Source organism: Mercenaria mercenaria, chromosome 7 (genome assembly GCF_021730395.1).
Source record: "Mercenaria mercenaria strain notata chromosome 7, MADL_Memer_1, whole genome shotgun sequence".
Classification (NCBI taxonomy): Eukaryota; Metazoa; Mollusca; class Bivalvia; order Venerida; family Veneridae; genus Mercenaria; species Mercenaria mercenaria.
The window spans coordinates 28,663,547-28,690,177 of NC_069367.1; the positions used below are offsets into that span (position 1 = coordinate 28,663,547).

Sequence of the window (26,631 nt, forward strand, 5' to 3'; positions counted from 1 at the left end):
CAGGTACTGTGAAATCATTAATATTCATGGGGGACTAATTTTCGTGGATTTCGTGGTTGACTCAATCCACGAAATCTAATCCCAATGAACAAGTAAAATTCCCTTTCATTTTATATTCAAAAGTTGAAATCCACGAATTCATATCCCCACGAAATTGCCGTTTTGACCAAAACCACGAAATTTCATGCCCACGAAATTTAATGATTTTACAGTAATTTAAAGTCAACGACCTTAACCATTCGGTCACTAAAGCCCCATCTTCTATTATATTATCAATGAAAACAGATCAAACTTGCGGCCTCTTAACAGTTTAGTCTTGTGCTCTATCTAACAAGCTAACAAAGCAGCAAAAACCAACTAAATGCTAGTAATTAATCAGCTTGTTTTACTGACTCAAAACTGAATGAAAGTATCACCTTGCATTGCTTCAAGTTTATCCATGTTGTTAAGTAGTAACGCATGTATTTTCTCAATCTCTCTGTCACTGTCTATATCCACTTGTACATTAGCTAAAGGGAGGTAACCTGACACTTTCGAACAACCTGGAGTTGTCTGATCTTGTTCTTTACAACTGCAACAGAAAAAATTGTTACATAAACTTAGGCTTTAACAGAAATTATTTCCGATTTCAATACAGGCTATCGATTCCAATGAAGGGGAGCAGTGGCGTAGTGGTTAAGGTGTCGGCAGCAAATATCAGACAAGAGGGTCATTGACCCTAAAGGGCTCACCTGTGTATAAGGCTTTAAGTGTGTTTGTACAATGTAATGGTACAAGTATTGATAGGTTTCTTCTATGTTAGCCATCACACACATTCTTTAACCTAGGCCAATAGTAAGACAGTACAGCTCTGATATCATATGCCAAAAATCAAGGCTCTAGCTATTATTGATTCAGAGAAGAAGATTTTCAAAGTTTCTTATATAAAAGCCTATAGAAAGTACATGTCACATATAGCGGCATGGCCATTTCTGACCTTTGGGCAATAATTTGGTAGAGAGTTAAACCCTTATATCAAATGCCAAATACCAAAGCTCAAGAGAAAAAGGTAAGTGTGGTAGCTGAAAACCTATTTTAAACCAAAAAGACCCATATGTTCAATGAACCGGAACCATTGAACAACTTTGAAAGAGGGGTACCCAGAGATTGTTTGTGTAAAGTTTCATCAAAATCCATTCAGTGGTTTTGAAGGAGATGTTGTTTAAAGAAATTATTGATGAAAAGTGTCCATGCCCTCCGGCGGCCATGTTTTTTAACGAATCGGAATAATCTGAACAATATTGGTAGAGGGTCAAATAAGGACCATTTGTGTAAAATTATTTTAAAATCGGGCTAGCAATTTCACACAAGAAGATTTTAAAGTTTCCCCTATATACATATAGTGAAAAGTGGCCATGCCTTCTGGCAGCCATATTTTTTGACAAATCAAAATAATTTGAACAATCTTGGTAGAGGGTCACACAAGGACCATTTGTGTGAAATTATTTTAAAAGTGGGCTAGCAGTTTCACACAAGAAGATTTTTTTAATTTCCACTATATACATATAGTGAAAAGTGACCATGCCCCCTGGCAGCCATGTTTTTTGACGAATCAGTAGAATTTGAATAACCTTGGTAGAGGGTGACAGAAGGACCATTTGTGTAAAATTATTTAAAAATCGGATCATTGGTTTAGCAGGAGATGTCATGTGAAGATTTTTCTATTCTTAGCTCTGGCGGCCCCTATGCACAACCAAGCAGAACCGTTTGAACAATTTTAGAAGAGGACCACTCAAGGCACACCCAGGCCAAGTTTCATCAAAATCCATTCAGTGGCTTTGGAGGAGATGTCGTTTAAACACAATTGTTGGCAACAGACTTGATGAACGAACCGACGACAGACACAGCATGATCACAATACCTCACTATGGGCACTTTGTGCTCAGGTGAGCTAAAAATGGTGAAAAAAAATTGTGGAAGAGGTGGGGATGATGAAGTGATAATAAGAGACAATACCAGAAATACTATAACCTAAAAGTAGAAGTGGACTGGAGGAGGGAAAGAGGTGGTAATGTTGGTGTGAGCTTGAAGAAATTTGGCAGATCACCAAATTAACATTTCTGTGTTGGCCAGCAGTTTACAAGAAGATGTTTGATGTCTTTCCTTCTGGTTGCAATGGCATCCAGGATTCTGCACACATGACCTTAACATAAAAGAATCTGAAATGGGACCCCATGGATCACTCCTGAGAAATTTGGTTAAGCTGGCTTGGTAGTTAAGTAGGAGATTATCTTTAAAGACCTGTGGAAAGATAGTCAGATGGATGGACAGCCAGCAGACATCCAACAATTCTAGATGGTCACCTTGAGCACTCTGTTAAGTTTCCTAACAAACATAACACAGGATAAAAATACATAATATCCATGTATCAATTAAAGAAGAAAGCAAAGTAATTAACTAAAAAGATTTAATTTTTTGTATGGTTACATACCAGAGCCAATGGCCATTGATGTAAGCAGCAGGATGATAGAGATTTAGTCTGTTCTTGTTGGCAGCACTCACTTTCATCAACACATCTAGCCTGAAATATAGAACTAGACTGTTACAGAACTAGCCTGAAATATAGATCCAGATTGTTACAGCAATAGCCTGAAATATAGAACAAGATTGTTACAGTACTATCCTGAGATATAGAACCAGAATGTTTTAACACTAGCCTGAAATACAGAACCAGACTGTTTTAACACTAGCCTAAAATATAGAACCAGACAGTTTTAACACTAGCCTGAAATATAGAACCAGACTGTTTTAACACTAGCCTGAAATATAGAACCAGACTGTTTTAACACTAACCTGAAATATAACAGGACTGTTACAGCACAAGCCTGAAATATAGAACCAAGCTCCGTGATAAGAGATAGAGATTAATTCTGTTTTTTGTTAGTGGCACTTACTTCCAACAGTATTGAATCAGACAGAACCAAGAAGAATTTCTCAAGACAGGAACCTGACACATGACAACTTTTTTCTATTGTTAAACACTAGAATCAGACTGTTAAAATGTGACTTACATTACCTTAAACTGTTCATCTTTGTAACTAGAAACTGCTTTGAAAATAAGACAGATGTCTTTCCAAAAATCTTAGTTCCACCAGACTGATGAGCTGAGTTCTGTGTATTGTCACATGATTATGGTAAGCATTTTTTTCATGTTATTTGAAAATCTTTAAAGGGGTTAAAAAGATATGCAGCATAAACAGAATATTGCACATCTAAACTATGAGCTAACTGTAAAACCTATTAGTAAGTGAAAGTTGCATTTTTGCACATCACCTCCTTATGGGAAGCATGTGTACTAGGCTATTTGAAAATCTTTTACATGGGTTAAAAGGTGTAGATTGGACAAGAACTTCTGGCTATGCAGAGTAGCCTTTGATTTCACCATCTGAACAAAATCAAAATTCACTGATTAGCTGCTTTTCCAGAAGAAGATAATTACAATTGTTACACTTTTACTTTTTCTTGTGGGATATATATAACAATGGTATGACAGTATAATATATAATATATCTAAGTACAAAAAAAATACAAACCATTCTTTTTCTTCTATACAATTGCTTGCTTGTACATACAGGGCTCTGGTAGGTTGAACAACTTGAAACATCTAAAAAAAAAAAAGGCATTTATATTTTTACATCTGTGCACACCAGAGACACAGGTTTCAGTTGCAGATAGTAGATTGTCATGTCAGAAAAAATACATAGGAGTCGACATTTCCTTGAAATAATACTGGCCAGCAGTGATATATAATATAATGACAAACAACTTCTTTCAACATTCAAATGTTGGGTATAATGTCACAATGACACAATTATAAGTCATAGAGAGACTTTCCAGCTTTTGACTGTGGAGGAAGACCCTAGGCGCCCCTCTGTGCATCATTTCATCCCGGGCAAGCACATGGGTAGAACCAATTACTTTACATAAGACAGTTTCGAACATGTAAATCCATTCAGTACATTAACATTCATCATCAAAACTGAATCAAGGTGTTTATTAAATACTTATACAGATATATATATATATATTCAAAGCAGCAACTCAAGAAAAACTATGCGTATATATGTGATGACTGGATATTCCATGTCTAAACTATACTTACATATTTCATCTTAAAGGACTGTTCCTCAAGCTTTTCAACTGCCAATACATCTTCTACAGGGATCTCACATAATGGTATACCTCCTTTATACTTGGAGTATGTCAGACTTTTATTGGTCAGACAGAAATACCGCTGCTTAAAGTTTTTCACACCAAACTTTTTGCGACCCTGTGCTCTTTTGATCAGCATTCTGAAGAAAAGATAAGAATACAGTGAAATCATATGTGTATATCAGGATTTAGTCTACCACAGAATAAAATGCCAATGAAGAAGTAAAATCCCAATTCGTTTTATATTCAAAAGTTGCTATCCATAAACTCATAACACCTTATTTTGGTCAAAGCCATGAAATCATGTGTCTAAGAAAAGATTTTTTTTACAGTAAATGACCAACTATGGTAAATATGCCACATTTAACAATACTATTTTATCAACAAAATTATTTTACTAAAAGTCTATTTAATTCTGTGAGTTCAATAAGGGTTTTCTTGAGATTTTATCATTGTGCAAGTCCTTAAGGTAGTTCTGCACGTTTGATAAACCGGAAGTGATAGCGTAACGTCATTTATCCGGAAAACGTAGAATAAAGCCTGGATTCGGCGTACGGAAATGAAAATAATTTTATGATTTAATCGAAACCTGTGAGTAAATTTATTACAATGGCACTGCTGCTATATTACTTAAGTCAAAATATGACATTAAAATATATGACACGTTAAAAAATTCAAAAAATGTCTTAAAATTAGCGTGAAAAGTCCGGTTCACTTTAATCTTGGTCAAATACCTCAAAAATAAGCACATGGACCTATACATTTTATTTCACCAAATTATAGCCCATATATTTATTTACAACTGTGAGAAGTTTCATCAAAATCTACATTGTAGAAAAATTTCTATTCCCGAAAATGTTATGAAATTTATGATTTTCCCATAGACTCCCATTATGAAATATTGCGTGAGGTCCAAATTTTTCAAATTAGTCTAGCAAAAAATCATGCACACGACCCTATCTTTTTTATTTGCTGAATTTTCTAGGTATATTCTGAAGTTTTGAAAAATCAGAGTTTAATCAAATTCTACATTGTAGAAAAAATTTCGATCCAAACGTGCAGAACTACCTTAAAATCAATCTGAATGAATATTCATTTTATCTTTGTAACTTGAGATAAAAGAATTCATATACCTATGAAATGGCTATTTTGGCCAAAACAATAAATTGTATGATATGCGCAGGGATCATCCTAGGGAGAAGTGACTTCTCCCTCCAAAGAATTTAGGGAGAAGTTGAGGAATTTAAGGAGAAGAATCGGCATAGCATTCACTCAGTTTCCTGCCTATATATATCCACTTTCTATGGGTCTAGCTGTAACTTATAAACAGTAATTATTTAAGGAAATTTATTCTTGCATTATCATTTTCATGAATTTCTAAATAAAGTATACACTTAGCTATGAAAAAGTCGCTTTTAAATTTTTATCCGAAATTTACATGTCCGAAACTCGTAAATTTAACAGGTGCACGATCAAAACGCCGTGAAAATTTTCATTCATGTTTCGCTTCTCGTGCTTTTATAATGCCTGATTTTTGCATCAACTTGTTCAGGTTTATACATTTAATTGATTTATTTATTGATTTTTTTCAAAAATAATACCAAACTCGTAGATAATGGCGATCTTTTTACAATATTTTGTACGGCAGTTCTGATGTCCGCGAAATCATTTTTTATCCACAGTACCTGAGCAATTCATTTACAAAAATTGACCGTAATCATGGTAATTGAAATAATTTTTGAAGTAATCTTTCATAAATTGAAAGAATAATATACAATTGTTGCATAAGATCATGCTCTCGTTAAGTTTATCGGCTTTTTACACGCCGATTGAAAATTTTCAAAATGGCGGCGGCTTACAATATTATTGATTGACACTTTGGGATATTAACACTACGATTGGCTGAAGTTTGACAGGCGAGTATGCGGGGTTGACTGGATTTAGCAATGATTTAATCTAGAATATCCATCAAGTTTTACAACTTTAAGTAAACAGATAATACTTCGCTGAAAAACTCGGCGATTTGGAGGCGATAATTAGGTGAAGTGGCCGACTTTAAAGCGACGATATCATTCAAATCACCTTGTAGGATGATCCCTGAATGTGTTGATTTCACCATAATATAAAATAACTATTTCATTATTTATTATGCAAAACTGCCACTAAAACAAGAGCTGTCCGTAAGACAGCCAAGCTCGACTATTCGAAATATTGTCACAGAAGCAGGAAATTATTACCCAAAATGTTAAATATCAAAAGAGTTTTAAGTTCGAAAGGGGACATAATTTGACCAAAATACATATCAGAGTTATGGGACTTGGTGCTATCAACTAGTTTTATAACCCTGAAGAAACATATTAAGTTTCAATTCAATATCTGCATAGTAACTTGCATGTAAAACTTTAACCAGAATTTTCTAAGTCCAAAAGGGGGCATAATTTGCTCAAAATACATGTTAAGAGTTATGGAACTTGACCCAGTGAGGTTGGTAATTGACCTAGAAAAAGAATAAATAAGTTTCAAAGCTATATGCCTTTTGGTAATAGCTGTATGTACTTGCACGCAAAACTTTAACCAGGATTTTCTAAGTCCAAAAGGGGGCATAATTTGCCAAAATACATGTCAGAGTTATAGGACTTGGTGCTATCAACTAGTTTTATAACCCCGAAGACACATGTGAAGTTTCAACTTAATATCTGTAGTAGTTTTGGAGATAGTTACTTGCATGTAAAACTTTAACCAGGATTTTCTAAGTCCAAAAGGGGGCATAATTTGGCCAAAGTACATGTCAGAGTTATGGGACTTGACCCAGTGAGGTAGGTAATTGATCTAGAAAAAGAAAAAATAAGTTTCAAATCTATATGCCTTTTAGTAATAGCTGTATGTAATTGCACGCAAAACTTTAACCAGAATTTTCTAAGTCAAAAAGGGGGCATAATTTGGCCAAAATGAGGGTCAGAGTTATGGGACTTGGTGCTATCAACTAGTTTTATAACCCCGAAGACACATGTGAAGTTTCAATTCAATATCTGCATTAGTTTTGGAGATAGTAACTTGCATGTAAAACTTTAACCAGAATTTTCTAAGTCCAAAAGGGGGCATAATTTGGCCAAAATACATGTCAGAGTTATGGGACTTGACCCAGTGAGGTTGGTAATTGATCTAGAAAAAGAAAAAATAAGTTTTAAATCTATATGCCTTTTAGTAATAGCTGTATGTACTTGCACGCAAAACTTTAACCAGAATTTTCTAAGTCCAAAAGGGGGCATAATTTGGCCAAAATGAGGGTCAGAGTTATGGGACTTGGTGCTATCAACTAGTTTTATAACCCCGAAGACACATGTGAAGTTTCAATTCAATATCTGCATTAGTTTTGGAGATAGTAACTTGCATGTAAAACTTTAACCAGAATTTTCTAAGTCCAAAAGGGGGCATAATTTGCTCAAAATTCATGTTAGAGTTATGGAACTTGACCCAGTGAGGTTGGTAATTGACCTAGAAAAAGAATAAATAAGTTTCAAAGCTATATGCCTTTAAATGATAGCTGTATGTACTTGCATGCAAAAACTTAACCAAGGTGTGACGCCGACGCCGACGCCAGGGTGAGTAGAATAGCTAGACTATTCTTCGAATAGTCGAGCTAAAAACTAAGAAAAGAAAAGTACAGCTGTGTAAATGAAAGATATTTAGTTGAATGAAGTAAAAAAAATATCAATTAATTATATTTCAAATGTAGAAATGCATGAAACATAGACTGTTAAGAGTTACCTACCCTTGTTTGAGAACAACAGGAACCTCTTGTATACCAGGATGGTTGGAATGTGCTTTGGTTGATGAAGATATGATGTCCAGATACATTTTCAAAGAATCAATGTGGGCCTCATCTGATAGTTGTTTGAACAATGGTACCATATAATCCTCTTTCAAACAGAATGACCACTGTAAAACATAGTAACAAAAATTCAAGTTCAATGTGGGCCTCATCTGATAGTTGTTTGAACAATGGTACCATGTAATCATCTTTCAAACAGAATGACCACTGTAAAACATAGTAACAAAAATTCAGGTTAAATGTGGGCCTCATCTGACAGTTGTTTGAACAATGGTACCATGTAATCCTCTTTCAAACAGAATGACCACTGTAAAACATAGTAATAAAAATTCAGGTTCTTTTCGTAACATAACATGTACTGTGAAATAATTATAACTTTGTGGGGATGAAATTGTCAAAGCTTGGCCAAATCATCTATTTCCTGGATAAATGAAATTTGTAGATTTCCTAATTTTGATATTATATAAATGCAAATTTTTTTTTTGATGGGATTTAATTTTTGTTGGACTGATGGAACCATGAAATCCATAAAAAATTATTCTCCCGCAAATATCAATGATTTTACAGCAAATACTTGAAAAAGAAATGCACTATGTAAGACTACAAAACTGCCTATATTCAAAAAATTGTAATTTAAGAAATCAACACAACATTATCAATGAAAATAATGCAACACTGTAAACCTTATACAAAACATGACTAATATATGAACATTGTCACTGGTTTGAATCTGGTGTGAATGGAATTTGACAGTAGTTTCAAAAATCTTTAACCCAGGTCAGAGTACTGTTCAGTATTCCAAGAAGCACAATGGCATATCTAACCTTAATTGTGAGAATTTTCTGGTAAATCATAAAATGATAACAATTACAACAGTAACTTACAGATTTGGAGCAAACCAGGTTGCCAAGCCCTTGAATGGCTTTTGATATCAGTGTTAGGGTCCTGTTTGTTGTGGAATCCTGAAATACACCATTTCAATCCAGGAAATACGGTAAAAACTGCATAAAGTAATAGGCAATCTTTAAACAGTATTTTATTCACTTCATATTAACAAATAAGTGCATTACAATACATATGAACCACAAACAATATTGTGTGGAAACCTTGCGCTTTCTGAAAAATAACTTTCAAAGACTTGATATCAGTGACAACATTAAGAATGGGCAACCTTCATGAGTTATTAGCTTACACTTTCATTTACCAACTTGTAACTAACAGACCTTAATCACATGGCAATGGAGATTGCCTCCCTCCATTACTTTTACCCCCACCCACCCACTTCACCCCCAACAGCAGTAGCACAATGTACTATCGAACATCCTCAATATATATTACACTCTGCTAAATTTCTAAAATGGACTGGTGTATCATTCAATTTTGGCAGTACCACTTCTTATTCAAGGAGTGTTCACTGAAAATTTACTGACTGAATAGTAAACAGTGCAGACCATGATCAGCCTGCACATCTGTGCAGGCTGATTTTAGGCTGCACTGGTTGCAACGGCAAAATGTCTTGCCACAAGCTGGTTAAAGGTTAATGGTATACTTACCACAGTATCCTCAGTCAGATCAAAAAATCTTGGTCCCAGTATCGCTGGTGCAAAAAATCTCAAAAACACAAAACCACTGACAACCTGATACTTTACTTCGCTGTTTTCTGAAAAATATAAACCAAAATTGTAATAACTTGTGCTGTTATTTCATCATCTCCTGTGGAAAAATACAAACTGATAACCACTGAATTATCCCAATAATACTAATTTTTGATATCTTTAAGCTCCTTTCATCACAATTCAATTACTGCAGAATAGAGCATTTTCATGAAGGCTTTATTCAAAGATTTCATGGTTAGCATATGGACGGGGATATGAATGAGGTTGAGTCCAAATGACTTCAGGCATAATGACTTTTGTCTTGTAATCTATCTAGAGATCATACCACTCAGCCAGAGATCTCACAACCAGGCTATCTTATTGCTCATTATTAATTTCATTAGTTATTCAAAGTCATGTTTGTCTATATTTATCACATCTAGAAATTGCAGCCAAGACAGTTCGTTTGAAAGTGTAAGAACACCTGTGACAGAATGGTTGGACATACATGACTTAAACTGATGGTGGCTACCTATATATATTGCTCAATATAATGTCTATACAAAGATAATAATAACAACAAAAATGATATAAACATACCAGGAAACTGGAGACAGGCAGCCTGCTTGAGAGCGTAGAACACCTGGGACATGACGGTGGGACAAACAAGTCCTGAGCTGGTGATAGCCACAAATATTTGTTCAATATACTGACACAGGTTGTCAAGGTTACCGTTTATGTTCTCGCTATCCTGTAACTTGGTTGGGTCAATCTCACATGGTAAATGTTCTGTACAGATCTGAAACATCAATGATACATGATTCAGAGTTAATTTCAAGAAACTGCAGAATATTTTCTATTCATGTAGCACATGACATGCTCCCAGCCAATCAAAGCAGCTTTATTTTGATGAATAATAATATGAGGTATTGTGAAATCATTTGATTGTGTGGGCAAGAAAATTCATGGTTTTGACAAGTAGATTTTTCACAGGACCATGGAACTGTGGATTCCAACTTTTGAACATAAAATTAATGGGATTAAATTATTCATGGGATTAAACTTCATGGACTGACTCAACCATGCAATTCAAAAATATTAGCCCCCCATGAATATTAATGACTTCACAGTGCAATCATATATAAACATCACATCATTACATAAATTATCTGTCAAACTAAGAGACTGAAAATCACTTGAGGCTAAGGGCTAAATTCCCTTTCAAGGGTTGACCATTTGATGGTCATACCGGTATATTTCAATACACTGAAAAATGTCTCGATATTGTACAGATATGAAATTTAATGTTTGTAACAAGCTTGAAAACAAGTTTATTGATAAATCAGCTCTGTATCCCCTCTATATTCATGACAAATTAAATGTGTGTTTAATGATTATCTGTATTTTAGTTTATTATACTAAATATAGTACAGCAGACCATTTTCAAAAAATACCTGTTGAATGGTAGGTTTGAGTATATGATGAAGGTATGGTAGACCAACAAGTTTCATGAGTTCGTCTAGCATCTTGGTCAGTATGGTGTTCCCTCGAAACAATGTGTGATGATCTCTAAAATATATTATACAAGACACTACAAATTTTATTTAAGGTGACAAACATGTTAACAGAGAAAAGAATTTCCATAAACAGCTAAATATGTCATGGTCAGTATTTTCTTTAACTGTTACTGCTTCCTCGCTACATTTTCCCTTGGCTGATGTATAACTGAGCTTCACTTAAGAACCATTACACACAATTTAATGAAACTTCACACAAGTGATCTGTACCAACTTAATTTGTGCAGGGTATATGTACAGTTCTTTCAGAAAAATATTCTGCAGAGTTATGGGACTTTGTTTTTTGTTACTATACTACAGTATAGACTGTCTACAGTGACCAAACTTCGGAGAACTTCAAAAAGGTCATTGTATACCGGGAGTCTCTAAACACAATCTGACTAGGAGAGGTCTTGGTTTAAGGCAAATAACATATGTTCTAATTAGCATTTTATTAAGGACTGTTAAAACTTGGAATATTTCAAATGAACTTTCAGTTTCATTGATAAGACGATGATGCAGTTATTAAGACCGAGAACCACACTCCGTGATTTGTATTGGAGAAGTTTTCCTCTTTTAGAGGGTGGGTCAAAATATCGTTATGAAGGCTCGAAATTGTGGTTCGGGGGCAAAGAAACCATGGCCGCAGTAAGCATCTGACAGAGAGTCGCTAGAAACAAGCCAACTTTAATGTGAACTGCATCTGGAGGAAATAAAAAGGTTGTTGTGGACAGAGTTGCTGAAGGCAAGGGGTCGTTAAGGCAATCTTTACTGTATTTCTTAAGAATGCTTTAAAACTTAATTACTGACAAATTATATGTTATGGAAACACATCAGAATAAGTTGTTGTTTCTAATCTTTCCATTCAAAATTGAAGTGGTTGTAAAGGGAAACTGGAGGTTAACTGCCTTAAATACAAAGGTTTATATTAAATGATTGCTAAGTACATATTCCTCCGTGGTGGAAATATGAAATTTGGGTCTATACATTTAACATTTCCCAAAAACCAACACCACTTTTGAAAACAACTTACAATGTGTGTTTAATCTCATAACTGGCTAAAGCTTCCATAAATGGGACTGTTTTTCCATGATGTAGGAATACTCTCACTAAAGGTTGAGCGGCCTCATGAAGGTGGTCAACAACTCGCCCGAGGATAAATGCTGCACTCGAACTGATTGGCTGAAATTACCATTTTGATTATTTAAAACAGTGCATGTATTATTGAATTTATGTCTGCATCTTTTAAAATATTAAAATTTTCTTATGATTACAGTAACAATGAAAACTTAGATGACAGAAACAATCTTCAACCATGCAGACACATAATTAGTAATAAAAGGTATTCATTGGTGCACTGGTTTTACTGGTGTCCATTGATTGCCATTGATTAATACCATCACACAAACAATGTGTACCAATGCGTTTTGGTTGTTACTGTAAGTTTGCAAAGAAAGAAAATATTGTTTTAAATGTTTTTCGTTGAACAAAAAATGTATAACTGTTTTCATATATTGCCGAATATTAATGACTTGCCCATTTTCGGTCATTTCTATCCAACATTGTCAAAGTACAGGAAGTGGTCTAATCCCAAATAAATCCCCTTGTGAAATATTGTGTTTGCTTAACAAATCAGGTTATTACTATTTACGATGCCATATAACCTTAGGACACCATGCACATTTTCATGCAATCTTGCCAGGTTTAGGTATGTTCTTGAAAACACAGAAAATGACGTCATTCGACCTTCAGCTATTTCCAAAAGTAAAGAAAATGACAGTAGACAAGCTAAACTTGAAAACGAAAGTCACATTTGCACAGTTTCATGACTGTAGGTCAAATACTTTGTGAAATATACATGTACTCGACACAAGTTGGAACAAAGGGACATCTGGACAGAAAAACGCACAGTCCAAAACAAATATCAAAAAGAGGTATTATAAAACCTACCTGTATATCTGTGGATTGTAGTAAAAGATTTCTTAAATCATCGTAATACTGTGAGGAGAATACATGTTCCGTGTTGTATGAAACTTTCAAACGGATCGAACCAGAGTCCTCCGAGGCTGGCTTGAAATCTAGATTTGGCCGCAGAAAATACCTAGAGTATAAATGAAATGAAAAACTACATACAAATATGTGTGGAAAGTAAGATCTCAACCATAACAAAGACATACAGTCACTCTTGTAACTGACAAACAGAATAAACACAATTCAAATGTATTAATTTCAAAGAATTCTTCTGCAAAGGTTGTTAAGATTGAGCTGTATTTGGTTTTGGCATAGTTCGATGAGACCACTAACAGAATGTATCTTGTGTTATGTAACAAAATCAATATCACAAAAACTGCTGTTACTAACTCAACTGTCCAAATACATGTATTCTAGCTTCAATCATTAAATTTTGACCAAAATTATAAATTTATGTAGACAAAAGTTCATGGTTATTTTCAATTTAGAGTTTAAAAAACACAAAATAGATTTTTTTGTAAGATTAAGGCATCTATGATTCCCCCCCCCCCAACCCCAAAAAATAAGTCTACCAGAAATAACAAGAGGACCATGATGGTCCTGAATTGCTCACCTCTTCCCACATGACCCAGTTTTGAGTATGACATCGTTTTTTCTATTATTTGACATAGTGACCTAGTTTTTGAGCTCATGTGACCCAGTTTTGAACTTGACCTAGATATTATCAAGATAAAAATTCTAACCAATTTTCATGAAGATCCATTGAAAAATATGGTCTCTAGGTTTTTCTATTATTTCACCTATTGACCTAGTTTTTGAAGGTACATGACCCTGTTTTGAACTTTACCTAGATATCATCAAGGTGAACATTCTCACTAATTTTCATGAAGATCTCGGAGAAAAATATGGCCTCTAGAGAGGTCACAAGGTTTTTCTATTTTTATACCTACTGGCCTAGTTTTTGACCGCACATGACCCAGTTTCGAAACTGACCTAGATATCATCAAGGTGAACATTCAGATCAATTTTCATGAAGATCCATTGAAAAATATGGCCTCTAGAGAGGTCAAAAGATTTTAATAATTTTAGACCTACTGACCTAGTTTTTGACCGCAGTTGATTCAGTTTCAAACTTGACTTGCTAGATATCATCAAGATGAATTTTCAGACCAACTTTCATACAGATCCCATGAAAAGTATGGCCTCTAGAGAGGTCACAAGGTTTTTTATTATTTGACCTACTGACCTAGTTTTTTATGGCACATGACCCAGTTTCAAACTTGAACTAGATAACATCAAGGTGAACATTCTGACCAATTTTTATGGAGATCCATTCATAAGTATGGCCTCTAGAGAGGTCACAAGGTTTTTCTATTTTTAGACCTACTGACCTAGTTTTTGACCGCACATGACCCTGTTTCGAACTTGACCTAGATATTATCAAGATGAATATTCAGACCAATTTTCATACAGATCCAATGAAAAATATGGCCTTTAGAGAGGTCACAAGGTTTTTCTATTATCTGACCTACTGACCTAGTTTTTGATGGCACGTGACCCACTTTCGAACTTGATCTAGATATCATCAAGATGAACATTCAGATTAACTTTCATACAGATCCCATGAAAAATATGGCCTCGAGAGTGGTCACAAGGTTTTTCTATTATTTGACCTACTGACCTAGTTTCTGATGGCACGTGACCCAGTTTCGAACTTGACCTAGATATCATTAAGGTGAACATTCTGACCAATTTTCATGAAGATGTCATGAAATATATGGCCTCTAGAGAGGTCACAAGTTTTTCTATTTTTAGACCTACTGACCAAGTTTTTGACCGCACGTGACCCAGTTTCGAACTTGACCTAGATATCATCAAGATGAACATTCAGACCAACTTTCATACAGATCCCATGAAAAATATGGCCTTTAGAGAGGTCACAAGGTTTTTCTATTATTTGACCTACTGACCTAGTTTTTGATGGCACGTGACTGAGTTTCGAACTTGACCTAGATATCATCAAGGTGAACGTTCTGACCAATTTTCATGAAGATCTTTTGAAATATATGGCCTCTAGAGAGGTCACAAGGTTTCTCTATTTTTAGACCTACTGACCTAGTTTTTGAAGGCACGTGACCCAGTTTCGAACTTGACCTAGATATAATCAAGATGAACATTCTGACTAACTTTCATACAGATCCCATGAAAAATGTGACCTCTAGAGTGGTCACAAGGTTTTTCTATTTTTAGACCTACTGACCTAGTTTTTGACCGCACGTGACCCAGTTTTGAACTTGACCTAGATATCATCAAGATGAACATTCTGACCAACTTTCATGAAGATCCCATGAAAAATGTGACCTCTAGAGTGGTCACAAGGTTTTTCTATTTTTAGACCTACTGACCTAGTTTTTGACCGCACGTGACCCAGTTTCGAACTTGACCTAGATATCATCAAGATGAACATTCTGACCAATTTTCATAAAGATCCCATGAAAAATGTGACCTCTAGAGTGGTCACAAGCAAAAAGTTTACGGACGCACGCACGGACGGACGGACGGACGACGGACACTGCGCGATCACAAAAGCTCACCTTGTCACTTTGTGACAGGTGAGCTAATAACAATTTCACAGTCATGAGTCTCTAATATTAAATATTTTAGCATACCATGAATTTTGAGCAGTGGCTGTATCCAGGTCTCGCAGTGGAATTTTGACTTCCCCTAGATATACTCCTGGAAACATTCCACCCAGAACTTCCCGGGACACTCTGGAGTCATCGTGCCATAATGAAACCCGTAAGTCACCACTGAATACATCCTCGATGTAGTAGTTGTGCCGATCATGGTTCTGCCCTTTGTTCTCCATCTGTTAATTAATGCAAGTCTTTTGTCAAATACTTGGTAATTCAAACTTTAAAGTAAATTGCTTCTAAATTTCTTGCTGACACTGAAGAAATTATGAAAAGTTTATCTACTATCCTTTTTTCCAAAAATTAAAAAAAAAAGAAATCTATGACAGAACTATGACAGAAATATATATTTGTATAAAGAGCCTACAGTAAAGCATCATGCAAGTCAATATTATGTCATTTATCCAACCTGGAAATTCTTCAAGCAATATTGAGGAGGCATTGGTAGAGAGGGCTAAGATGCTTTCCTACAGAGGTGAAGGTCTCTGGTTCAATTCCTGGTTACTCCCACTGCAGTGTATCCTCCAGCAAGGCACTTTATCACGACTGCCTCAGTAGACCCAGCTATAAATGGGTACCAGCAAATTGCTAGGGGTAAGGTATAACTGGTTCTAACTGTTCTTAAAACAGGGTTGCTAAAAAGCTCTACTGAGGTTACATTGTTTCACAAAGTGGCAGTAAATAAAATTTACCTTTACCTTTACCCATGATTTGACTGTTAAAAGTTAAATACAGTATAACTTCTGTTAACAACACCTGAACATAATAAACACCTCTCTACAATGGCGGCTAATACATTTTGTTCCTTCTTAGCATGAAATTATTTTTCATGTAACATTTAATTTAAAGCTATATTCTAGCATAAAACTGCTGTTATTGTCACCTTTCGGGGGTGTTTTAACAAGACAGAAAATGTGTGCTAAGGTATTGGACCCGTAATAGAGTACCTCCTTTTTAAAGAGTATTCAATTCCTATGATAAAGCTACTTTGACTGCAATTTTCAGGGGGGTGTAGGTTCAAGCCCCACTGGGACCAAAAATTTTTTTCTTTCATATTTTCCTTTTTTCTAGTAGGTTTTTACTTCTTTCAAGCCTTATTATGGATGCATTGTGCAAAAGTGGAAAATTTTCATTTTATAAGCGATTTCTTGCTGTTCAAAGCGAATTTACCTCGGAATCAGAAGGGGTAGAGTTAGACAGTTTTAAAAATACTGAGTTACATACTGTAAAAGATCTCCATTTTGCCTTCATTCTTTAGATTACATATTGTGGAAGAAATGTAGGTAGGTTTTACTTCTGCCCCAAGGTTATTTTTGAATGATGTGAGCAAAATTCAAAACAGACCCACAGGATTCGACCTAAATTTTTCACTGTTGGAGTTAGAGTTATGTCTCATTAAATCTGTTTACTTGAGGCACCCTAGAAAAAAACGATATTTACAGTTTTATTTTGTGTTTTATAATTGTTTGACAATAGTTTGATGTCTCTTTTATCAAAATTAATGATGTAATGAATTAACTGCAAACGTTTTAGACAGTGGCCATCACATTGAAATTTGTCTCTATTTGAGCTTGAGAAAATACCATAAATTATACAAAATTCACAAAAAACGGTACGGTAAAAGTTGTTTAACATTTGCAACACAGTGCGAAACATGGTCAACTTTAACACTTTTCCAAGCAAATGCCATTTTTTAAACATTACTATTAGGGGTCCAATAACAGAGAGATTCTCGCCCTCACCTGCTGTTATAACACCTTTTTATATATGCACATTCCGTGGCAAAGCGTAAACAATTACGGCCCCAAAACTGATAATTCAAATGGAAATGACGTCAACTTGAGGGAGCAACTCAGATATTCCCACACATTTCATGGAAATTTAATGACGTTGAGGTATAATGTGTTTATTTATTAATTTTGTTTTCGTGTTTTATACTAGAATAGCATTAGCATATGTTCATTTCATGTTATAACATCTTCAGAATGCCTTGGGATACATTGGTACCCCTTCCCTACAGGCTCAGGCACCAACCAATTCCTCGGGATTGTGCAGACACTATAACATGGAAAAACATGCGTTATCCCTACATCAAGCAGTATATCCAGGCCGAAAAAATTCATGCCATTACATCAGATAGTTTTAGAGTGTCAAATAATAATTATTATAATGCCAGAATTTTTTTTTCTATTTGACAGAATTCTTAATAGATTAACTTCTATGGAGCAACAACCTCTATACAACAAGAGCACTATCTTGCGGGTGCAGATGCTCATCTGATATTTTTGTCTCTGTAAATTGTCCTTCACCATGATTTTCTAAGTCCAAAAAGGGCCATAATTTTTGCAAAAAGCAATGTAGAGTTATGGTACTTGTTGTGCAGAGTTAGTTTTTAATGGCAAATAACTGCTTCAAGTTTTAAAGCAATAGCTTTGACCGTTAAAGAGAAAAGTTGACCTAAACATAAAGCTTAACCAAGAAATCTGATATTTTCTAAGTCCAAAAGGGGCCATAATTCTTACAAAAAGCAGGATGAACTTATGTTTCTTTCTGTACAGAGTCCGCTTTGGATGTTGAACAAGTGTTGCAAGTTTTAAAGCAATAACTTTGATAGTTTAGGAGAAAAGCTGACTTAAACATAAAACTTGACCAAGAAATCTGATTTTCTAAGTCCAAAAGGGGCCATAATTCCTGCAAAAAGCAGGATGGAGTTATGTTTCTTGCTGTACAGAGTCAGCTATTGATGGTGAAAAAGTGTTGCAAGTTTTAAAGCAATAGCTTTGATAGTTAAGGAGAAAAGTTGACCTGAACATAAAACTTAACCAAGAAATCAGATATTTTCTAAGTCCAAAAGGTGCCATAATTCCTGCAAAAAGCAGGATGGAGTTATGTTTCTTGCTGTACAGAGTCAGCTATTGATGGTGAACAAGTGTTGCAAGTTTTACAGCAATAGCTTTGGTAGTTTAGGATAAAGGTTGACCTAAACATAAAACGTAACAAGGCAATGCCGATGACAATAACTCATCCTGTTTTTCTTCAAAAAATTAGATGAGCTAAAAAACCTATTTCATCATTTCTAGTGGTGTTTGCTCTGGACAGGTTTTACTGTAGTTTAAGTACTCTTGAATGCCCACTTCTAGTTACATTATAAATTCAAAGACCATTAATCTATTAGTATAAGTAACATTAATGACTTACATCAAAAAAGAAAGTTTCCTCAAACTGTGGACAAATTGTTTTCTTCTTCACATTTGTTCTCTTCACCTCCTCCCGATACCGAATTTTACCATAACATAATGTTACAACAGCATATGGGTTACACGCTCCATTGGTTACAGGCAAATCATTGCACTCCACAACTCTGTCAGAAAAAAGTTTAACATTAAAGTAGCCACTGTCTACCACTGTGAAAACTTATACAATATTTAAATAAACAAAAACAATATATGTATTTTGGTGGGACAAAGTCAATCAAATTCACATTGTACAATTCCACAATTAAAACCAAAACTGGGAAAACTAATGTTTGTTTTTGCTGGTTTAACGTCACTACAATACAATTATTGGTCATATGGTGACTTTCCAGCCCTACAAGGAGGAGGAAGACCCCATGTGCCAATCTGGGCATTACTTCAGGCACAGACGGGTACCCGAGTAGAACTACCGGCCTTCTGAATGCCAGCCGGATGGTTTTTCTCACATGAAAGAATTCTACATCACAAGTGAGGTTTAAACTCACAGGCATGAGGGCAAAGTGATCCAAGGTCAGATACCTTAATTACTATTAAAGATACCGAGACCCTCTAAACAGTTAAGACCGTGTTGAAATATGCATTAACATACTGACCCTCGAACAGGCTTAAAGGATGAACTTTGTCTTTCTTGAACTGAACTGACTGGAAAAATGATGGACTAATTCCTAGAAAGTCAGTCAGTTGTTTTAAATGTAGGTTAAATATGAAATGCTGATTACCTTACAGCTAGTCTATGTGAGACACTGTGATCAGGGTCACCTGTCAAACACTCATCAAATCTCAGTTCAAGATGTACTTTACCCTAAAATGTAAGTATTTGCTCATAAATTCATGACAACATGCTACTAAGCAACTTTTGCATCACTTCAACTTTGGAATGCAATAGGCAACAAAGACATATACTGGTATTATTCTTGTTGTCCCTTTTCGTAGTAAATTCTTTTGGTTGCAATGCTGTTTAATTTTCATTCTGATTTCCATTCACATGTTGCTGTGTTTCCCAGCATAATGGATTAGCAAAATTAAAAACATCCAGATCATTACACAATCTACAACATCATAAATAACAAATTTATCAAGGAACACCTAAATTTCAATATTTGAAAGAAATGCACCAAATTATAAAGGAGAATTAATATAGCTAATCTTACTTATACATTCAAATCCTTTTTTTCTATTCGTCCAATTTTAGTTGGAATTCCCCAAACAACATTTTAAGGTCTGAATCAGAGTTGAAATGAGGAACCAGTGCAAGCTATTCTACAAACCTGTACTTCAGAATTAGCTTCAAGAGGTAGAATTGGGAACCAGTGTTCTTTTCCATGGTACTTGTGTAAGTCTTTCTTTCTTAATGACACTTTTCCAATTACCTGAAACAATATGATTAAATGAAAGAGATGAAGCTTCCCTTTGTGTATACCTTATCTCCAATGAGATTACTGCTTAATTTATTTACTCATTTTAAGCTGCAAAAAGGCTGTGCACAATAGACAGCTTTTTTCTTTTATAACCACTCAAAATGCTGTCCAAACGTTTTCACTCTATATACATACATCACATAAAATGACTCCTTCTTCTCATGACCCATAAGGGTATAATGTTGGCCACTGCAGGTGAAAGTAAATGTCAAAGCAGTGTAAATTAATCATTTTTGTACAGGTCTGACTTGTGAGTAGACATTAAATATGTCTAGCAAAAGAAAACAAATATTTTCGATAAAATTAGTGTTCAACATTTCAAAACATTTTTGCTGTAATATTTATGGTATAATGTACTAATAAGTTCATGCACATATACATCTTAAATATTAATATCAACAGGTCAACGTATTACATGTTTTTCTAGATTTACCAAATTTTTTAATAAGAGACCATTATATAAAAAATCAAAGCCTTGAGATGTCTGGTGGTTGCGGGTTTTGCTAGAGTTATTTTCATTTAAATGCCAATCTATAAATATACATGTATAAGATACAAATACTAATGTGCCTCATATCTAAGATAGACTCTGCTTGACCTTACATGAACAGCTGGAAGTCAGTGATGGAACCATAGGCTGGAATACCTAATCATTGACAGATCTTATATAATCTAAACGGCCAGTGTGAATGGATAGAGGATGAATAAGAACTGCTTGTTATTTGATAATTCATCCGCATTGTTCATGAATGGGACTACTTTGTGTAGCACATGAACTTGGATGTGATTTGGAATCAAATAAAGATGCTACATGATTGTCAGAAATACACTTAACTTTGGTAGCGGGATAAAGCCGCAACCAAGAAGACTGATTTCTGGCAGGCCTTTGTGTGGTCCCTTAATAGAAAGTTAAGTGTATTACCTTATCAGGTTTCTCATACACATAACAAGACAAATATCTGAATTGCCGTGGTATTTCACCATGAAATTCTTCACCATAGAAAGGACTGAAATAGAAATACAGTAATTAAATTTAATCTAGGTTAGTGACAGTATTGTAAGACAACTTCCAAACACTTCTAAACAGCATGTTTGTTTAACAGAGGTCTTAAGCCATTTTTCAACATAATTTCAGTTATGTAACATGGATATTAAACTCATTGCTCAACCCCTTGCAACTTTAAGTAATAAGTCATGTTGCGTGACACAATGTTCAACAATATCACAAGACACATGACAATGCAATAGGATGCAACAAAAAGTGCAACATTAATGTTGTGATGTTGCTGTGTAGTTTGTTGATCGTTTACTGTTCTATGTCAAGAAATGACATGCAATATGACACACTACAAAACAATGTAGGACAAAAGGCATGACAATCTGACACAAACCTCAACATGACTGGCTACCACATGACATGTGATACGATACTTTACAATGTGACATACTGCATGTAATTAATGTTGTGTCCTATTGTTGTGTATTGAGTGATGTGCAGTGTTGCATTGTTATGCCTTGTGTCAGCATAGAAGAAGTGTAGAAGTATTGTGTGTCACATCACAACCTGTGTAAACCAGAAAGAGTTTGCAGTCAACATACAATACCAGCATGACATGATGCTCGACAAATGTTAATGTCACATGTCGTGTAACATTGTCTTTTTTTGCATACCAGACCGGGATTTCCGGTATTTTTATCGGTGCTGGAAAAATCCATCTTACACCCCGGGGTGTAAGATGACTCTCGTGCTGTAATTGACATATTACGAACTACATATATGTAGCAATTTACATTTTATTTCATAAAAACGGAATAAAAATCCAATACCTTGACAGTTCCTCTTGTTTCCTTATAGTATATTTCTCGATTCAAAAAACGTTATTTCATCAAAAATTCATAATGTTACGCTGCAACTGATAAAAATAAAAACGGAACTAAACATTGTTATTTGTCTTTGAAATGTCATGACGTCTTTCCTGTTTACAGACGTTGATTTCCCGCGCTTTGTTTAAATACGCAGCTAGAAGAAATAGTTCTAAAAAGAAAGCCGTTCAATTGATTTTATTTCCATTTTTATTTCTTTAATATAGTATGCAAGAAAAAGATTCTGTCACTGGTTGTAGGTGCAGATGGGAATATCCGGCTCTCGGGTAACTGTTTACGTGGTTACTCGGTTGGAGCCTCGTAACCGCCTAAACAGTTCCCCTCGAGGCCGGAAATTCCCATCTGCACCTACAACCGGTGAAAGAATCTTATAGCATTGTGATGCACTGTCATGCATTGTGTCATACCTGGACCTAAAATATGACAGACGAATCATTAAAAGAGCTTAAAAGGATTATATACAATATAACTTTAACTATAAACAGTTCTACCATCATATCAATTTCTTACTTTGAGCATTTCTCTACCACATTAGTTCTGTATATTTCCTCTCTGTCTAGTGACAGTGTACAAAATGTGTTCTTTGCTGTTCCATTGCCTCCTGGAAGGTTCTTGGCTTCTCCTGAAATAAACAGGAAAATATTACATTATATCCCTACTTCGGGATTGGTACATTTTGGAAGATGAAACAATCATTAAAGAGCAAAAATTAAGTCTATTAATTCTGTATATATATTAGTCTTGTTTCTTTTACTCTGCAAGTAATAATGGTGACAAGGTTATAGAGATTGTTGTTAAAATGTCATCTGACTTCTGACAGCTAAAGATTTACAAAAGTTTTATGAGCATTAGTTGCATTTCTAAATTTAAGGTAACTTGACAGGGAAAACCAAGATGGCGTCAAGAAATTAGGGTTGGTCACATTTTTACTCTTCTAGACGACGTGCTGCTACAGAGGTCTAAAGATGCATTTTAATCATTTAACACATACATAAACACTTGTAAAAATCCATTTAATTTATAAAAATATAAAATCAAATGTTCTGAAACTCACCATGAAGTCTAGTCAATTTTTGTGCGTATTTTGCGGAAAAGTTATGCATCCAAACTGAAAATAATTTATATCCTCATATGTTTCAATGTGTCCTTCAGGTGCTCCACCTATGAATAAAAGAACTTATCCACTGAGTTTTATGCTATTTGCTCTGGAATTTCATCAGTAAATTATAAATTTCTATATTTTACACCCTAAACAGTTGAAACCTGCTTGCAGTATGAGGGTCGTTAAAAAATTTAAAAGTACATGTAAGTTAATTTTGTCTTTATTTCTGAGACTTTACATCCTCACATATTAAGAGTTTTGAGTGATGTGTTCATTTCTTAGTAATTCTACATTGTTTGTAGTTTAATTTTATAAAACATTTACAATCTTTCAAATCTGTGTCCTAGTTCAAATGTGTTTGCTACTGTTTGAATAACCCTCAATGTCAAAACTTTACTGACTTGCATGGAAATCTCATGGAAAGCGTGGATCTTAGGCCATACTAAATTAATATCTGTCTAATGTAATTGATAAAGTACATTTTCTTGATTTTCTGTTGCCTCCCAAAAAATATAGAGACAGTTTAGATAAGGATTTCTTCATTTGAACATGAAGGGTCATAAAAAATAATGTAATATACCCAAAAACAGCTATGTTTTGGTTCATTTTCCATTCATAGGACTGGGTGAGTTTTACAATAAACATATTTTTGGAATTGCATAGCCCCTTGTTACTGAATTTATTTGCAACAAAATATTGAAATTTATAATTTACTGATGAAAATCCTGAGCAAATAGCATAAAACTCAGAGGATAAGTTCTTTTGTTAATAGGTGGAGCACCTGAAGGACATATTCAAACATATGATGATATAAATTATTTTCAGTTTGGATACATATCTTTTCCGCAAAATGCGCACAAAAATTGACTAGTTTTCATGGTGAGTTTCAGAACATTTGATTTTATAATTTTATAAATTAAATCCATTTTTAAAACTGTTTATGTGTGTGTTAAATGATTCAAATGCAGCTTTAGACCTCTGTAGCAGCATATTGTCTATAGGGGTAAATAATGTGACCAACCCTAATTTCGTGACGCCATCTTGGTTGTTCATACTTGGTTGTACCTTAAAAACTGTTTAATGACAAGAGATTTTTAATGCATACTTATGACAAGTTTCCCCAATTCGTGGGAAGAAATAGCCTTGAAAACTATTTATCTGAAATTTTATTGAAAACGGACAGTAGAGAGTCTGTGCATCAAAGATCTTGGAAATGTGTGAAAATAACCGAAACGGCTGTATCCGTGTACTGCTACATTTTAGAAGTAAAATGGCCAGTATGACAATGATTTTGAATGGCAACTGCTGTGTATTTTCCCTACAGATGCAAACTATGTTTTCCTTCCCTAGGAAAAGGTATTTACCAATTTTTACGCGCAAACTCTCAGTAATTCTCACATCTTTACTAGCCATTCTCATCCCATTTTTCTTTGCGTAAAACTAACACGTCGTATTTATTTAAAGGGATTGTAACAAAAACTGTCACAAGACGTTCCATATAGACAACTGGATTATTAAAAGATTCAAAATTTGAACAATCTCTTTTCTAACGAAGAAAGTACCTTTTTTCATTTTTTGTTAAAACAAATAAATGAAAGGAGTTTTTCTTTCGAACATCTGCCTATTCTTTCATCACCAAAAAGTGATCCCACAACTCCTCCACTACCAGAACCATCACATCCACTCCTACAAGATTCCATACTGCCGTACACAATATCGTCAACAATCCTTCTTCCCACGCACGATCAAGGAATGGAACAGTCTTCCACCAGACGTCATGTCAGCCGGTTCAGTTGAGTCATTCCGTGCTTAACTGTCCCAACTCTTTATCTAATTGTCTTTGTCTACTTTTCATCGTACTATACATACTTTCACACTTTTACTCTTTCCTATTCTCTCATCGCATTTAACCTGGCAATCAACTTCAGTCAATTGAAGATGGCCAGTAAACCGGAAGAAGAAGAAGAAGAAGTGAAACTGAATTAACAAGGACAGTGAAATCATTGAAGTAAACATTGATAGTAAACATATGAACCACTTTGAATAGACAAGAAGAATTCATCTTTCAATAAGGAATGAAAGAAGGAAGTATAATCATAAATGTAGGACCTTATAGCAGAGCTGCATGTCATTTGAACAGTTATAAAAAAAGGAAAGATCTCACGAAGTGTAAAATTAGGTAAAAAGAAAAAAAGACTACAGTACTATGGTTAAATTCAAAAGATATACCTGAAGGTAGTTCTGCACGTTTGGATCGAAATAACTTCAGGTAGTTCCGCACGTTTGGATCGACAATAAAAAATTTGGTAAAACTCTGGTTTTTCAAAACTTCGGAATTTACTTAGAAAATTCAGCAAATAAAAAGATAGGTCGTGTATTTGATTTTTGCCAGACTGATTTGAAAGAATCGTATCTCACACAACTTGTCATTATGTAGGTCTATTAGAAAACACAACATTCATAACTTTTTCGTGAATATAATTTTTTCTACGATGTAGATTTTAATGAAACTTCTCAAAATCGTAAATAAACGTTGTATAGGTCCATGTGCTTATTTTTGAGATATATGACCATAAATAAAGTGACCCGCAAATTTCAAGATTATTTTAAGATATTATTTCGAATTACCTAGTATGTCAGAAGTTTTAATATCATATCTTAACTTTAGAAAGATGGTTACACTGTCGTTATAATAAATTTACTCACAGGTTGCCATAAACTGATTTCCATTTCCTTACCCCGAATTCAGATTACGCTATCACTTCCTGTTTACCAGTCGTACCAGAACTACCTTAGATACAGGGTAAAATAGCCAACCATTCGGTAGATTTCACAAGACTAGGACTGGACCCTACATTACTCTAGGGGGTATTTCAAAGACGAATTATTCTTATATAGAAAGAATTTGCGTAATACCGTTTGCGTGAATTCATGCGGAATAAGGTAGTTTAAGCTCGCAGTAGGTGTAGTGATGGTGATCTACATGCATGTACATGAACCAGGAAAGAGTAAAAGGGTGCATTTATACTTCCTTGCTATTGAGCTAGCTTTTATAGCGACATGGTAGAGTGTCCGCCTTAGGTGTGATAGGTCCTTGGTTCGATATCCGGTCAGGTCTCAAATATTTACAACCTG

General features: G+C 34.7%; 1 protein-coding gene across 2 annotated transcripts in view; it reads right to left on the bottom strand.

The window, feature by feature from the left end:
- LOC123554502 (ras GTPase-activating protein 3-like) overlaps nucleotides 1–24,943 on the bottom strand; it is a 35,248-nt gene extending 10,305 nt beyond the window's left edge. For both annotated transcript variants that reach the window (XM_053547908.1, XM_053547907.1), the window contains exons 1-18: nucleotides 24,861–24,943; nucleotides 22,905–23,016; nucleotides 21,433–21,517; nucleotides 20,361–20,462; nucleotides 19,812–19,894; nucleotides 19,037–19,199; nucleotides 15,815–16,014; nucleotides 13,125–13,275; nucleotides 12,208–12,356; nucleotides 11,073–11,187; nucleotides 10,219–10,417; nucleotides 9,577–9,683; nucleotides 8,908–8,985; nucleotides 7,964–8,130; nucleotides 4,142–4,331; nucleotides 3,573–3,643; nucleotides 2,471–2,560; nucleotides 417–571 (exon numbers count right to left, since the gene is read on the bottom strand). In XM_053547908.1, coding sequence (XP_053403883.1) covers nucleotides 417–571; nucleotides 2,471–2,560; nucleotides 3,573–3,643; nucleotides 4,142–4,331; nucleotides 7,964–8,130; nucleotides 8,908–8,985; nucleotides 9,577–9,683; nucleotides 10,219–10,417; nucleotides 11,073–11,187; nucleotides 12,208–12,356; nucleotides 13,125–13,275; nucleotides 15,815–16,014; nucleotides 19,037–19,199; nucleotides 19,812–19,894; nucleotides 20,361–20,462; nucleotides 21,433–21,517; nucleotides 22,905–23,016; nucleotides 24,861–24,915 — 2,272 coding nt within the window. In that variant the 5' untranslated portion in view covers nucleotides 24,916–24,943. The remainder of the gene's footprint in view (nucleotides 1–416; nucleotides 572–2,470; nucleotides 2,561–3,572; nucleotides 3,644–4,141; nucleotides 4,332–7,963; nucleotides 8,131–8,907; nucleotides 8,986–9,576; nucleotides 9,684–10,218; nucleotides 10,418–11,072; nucleotides 11,188–12,207; nucleotides 12,357–13,124; nucleotides 13,276–15,814; nucleotides 16,015–19,036; nucleotides 19,200–19,811; nucleotides 19,895–20,360; nucleotides 20,463–21,432; nucleotides 21,518–22,904; nucleotides 23,017–24,860) is intronic.
- Between the last annotated feature and the right edge of the window lie 1,688 nt (nucleotides 24,944–26,631).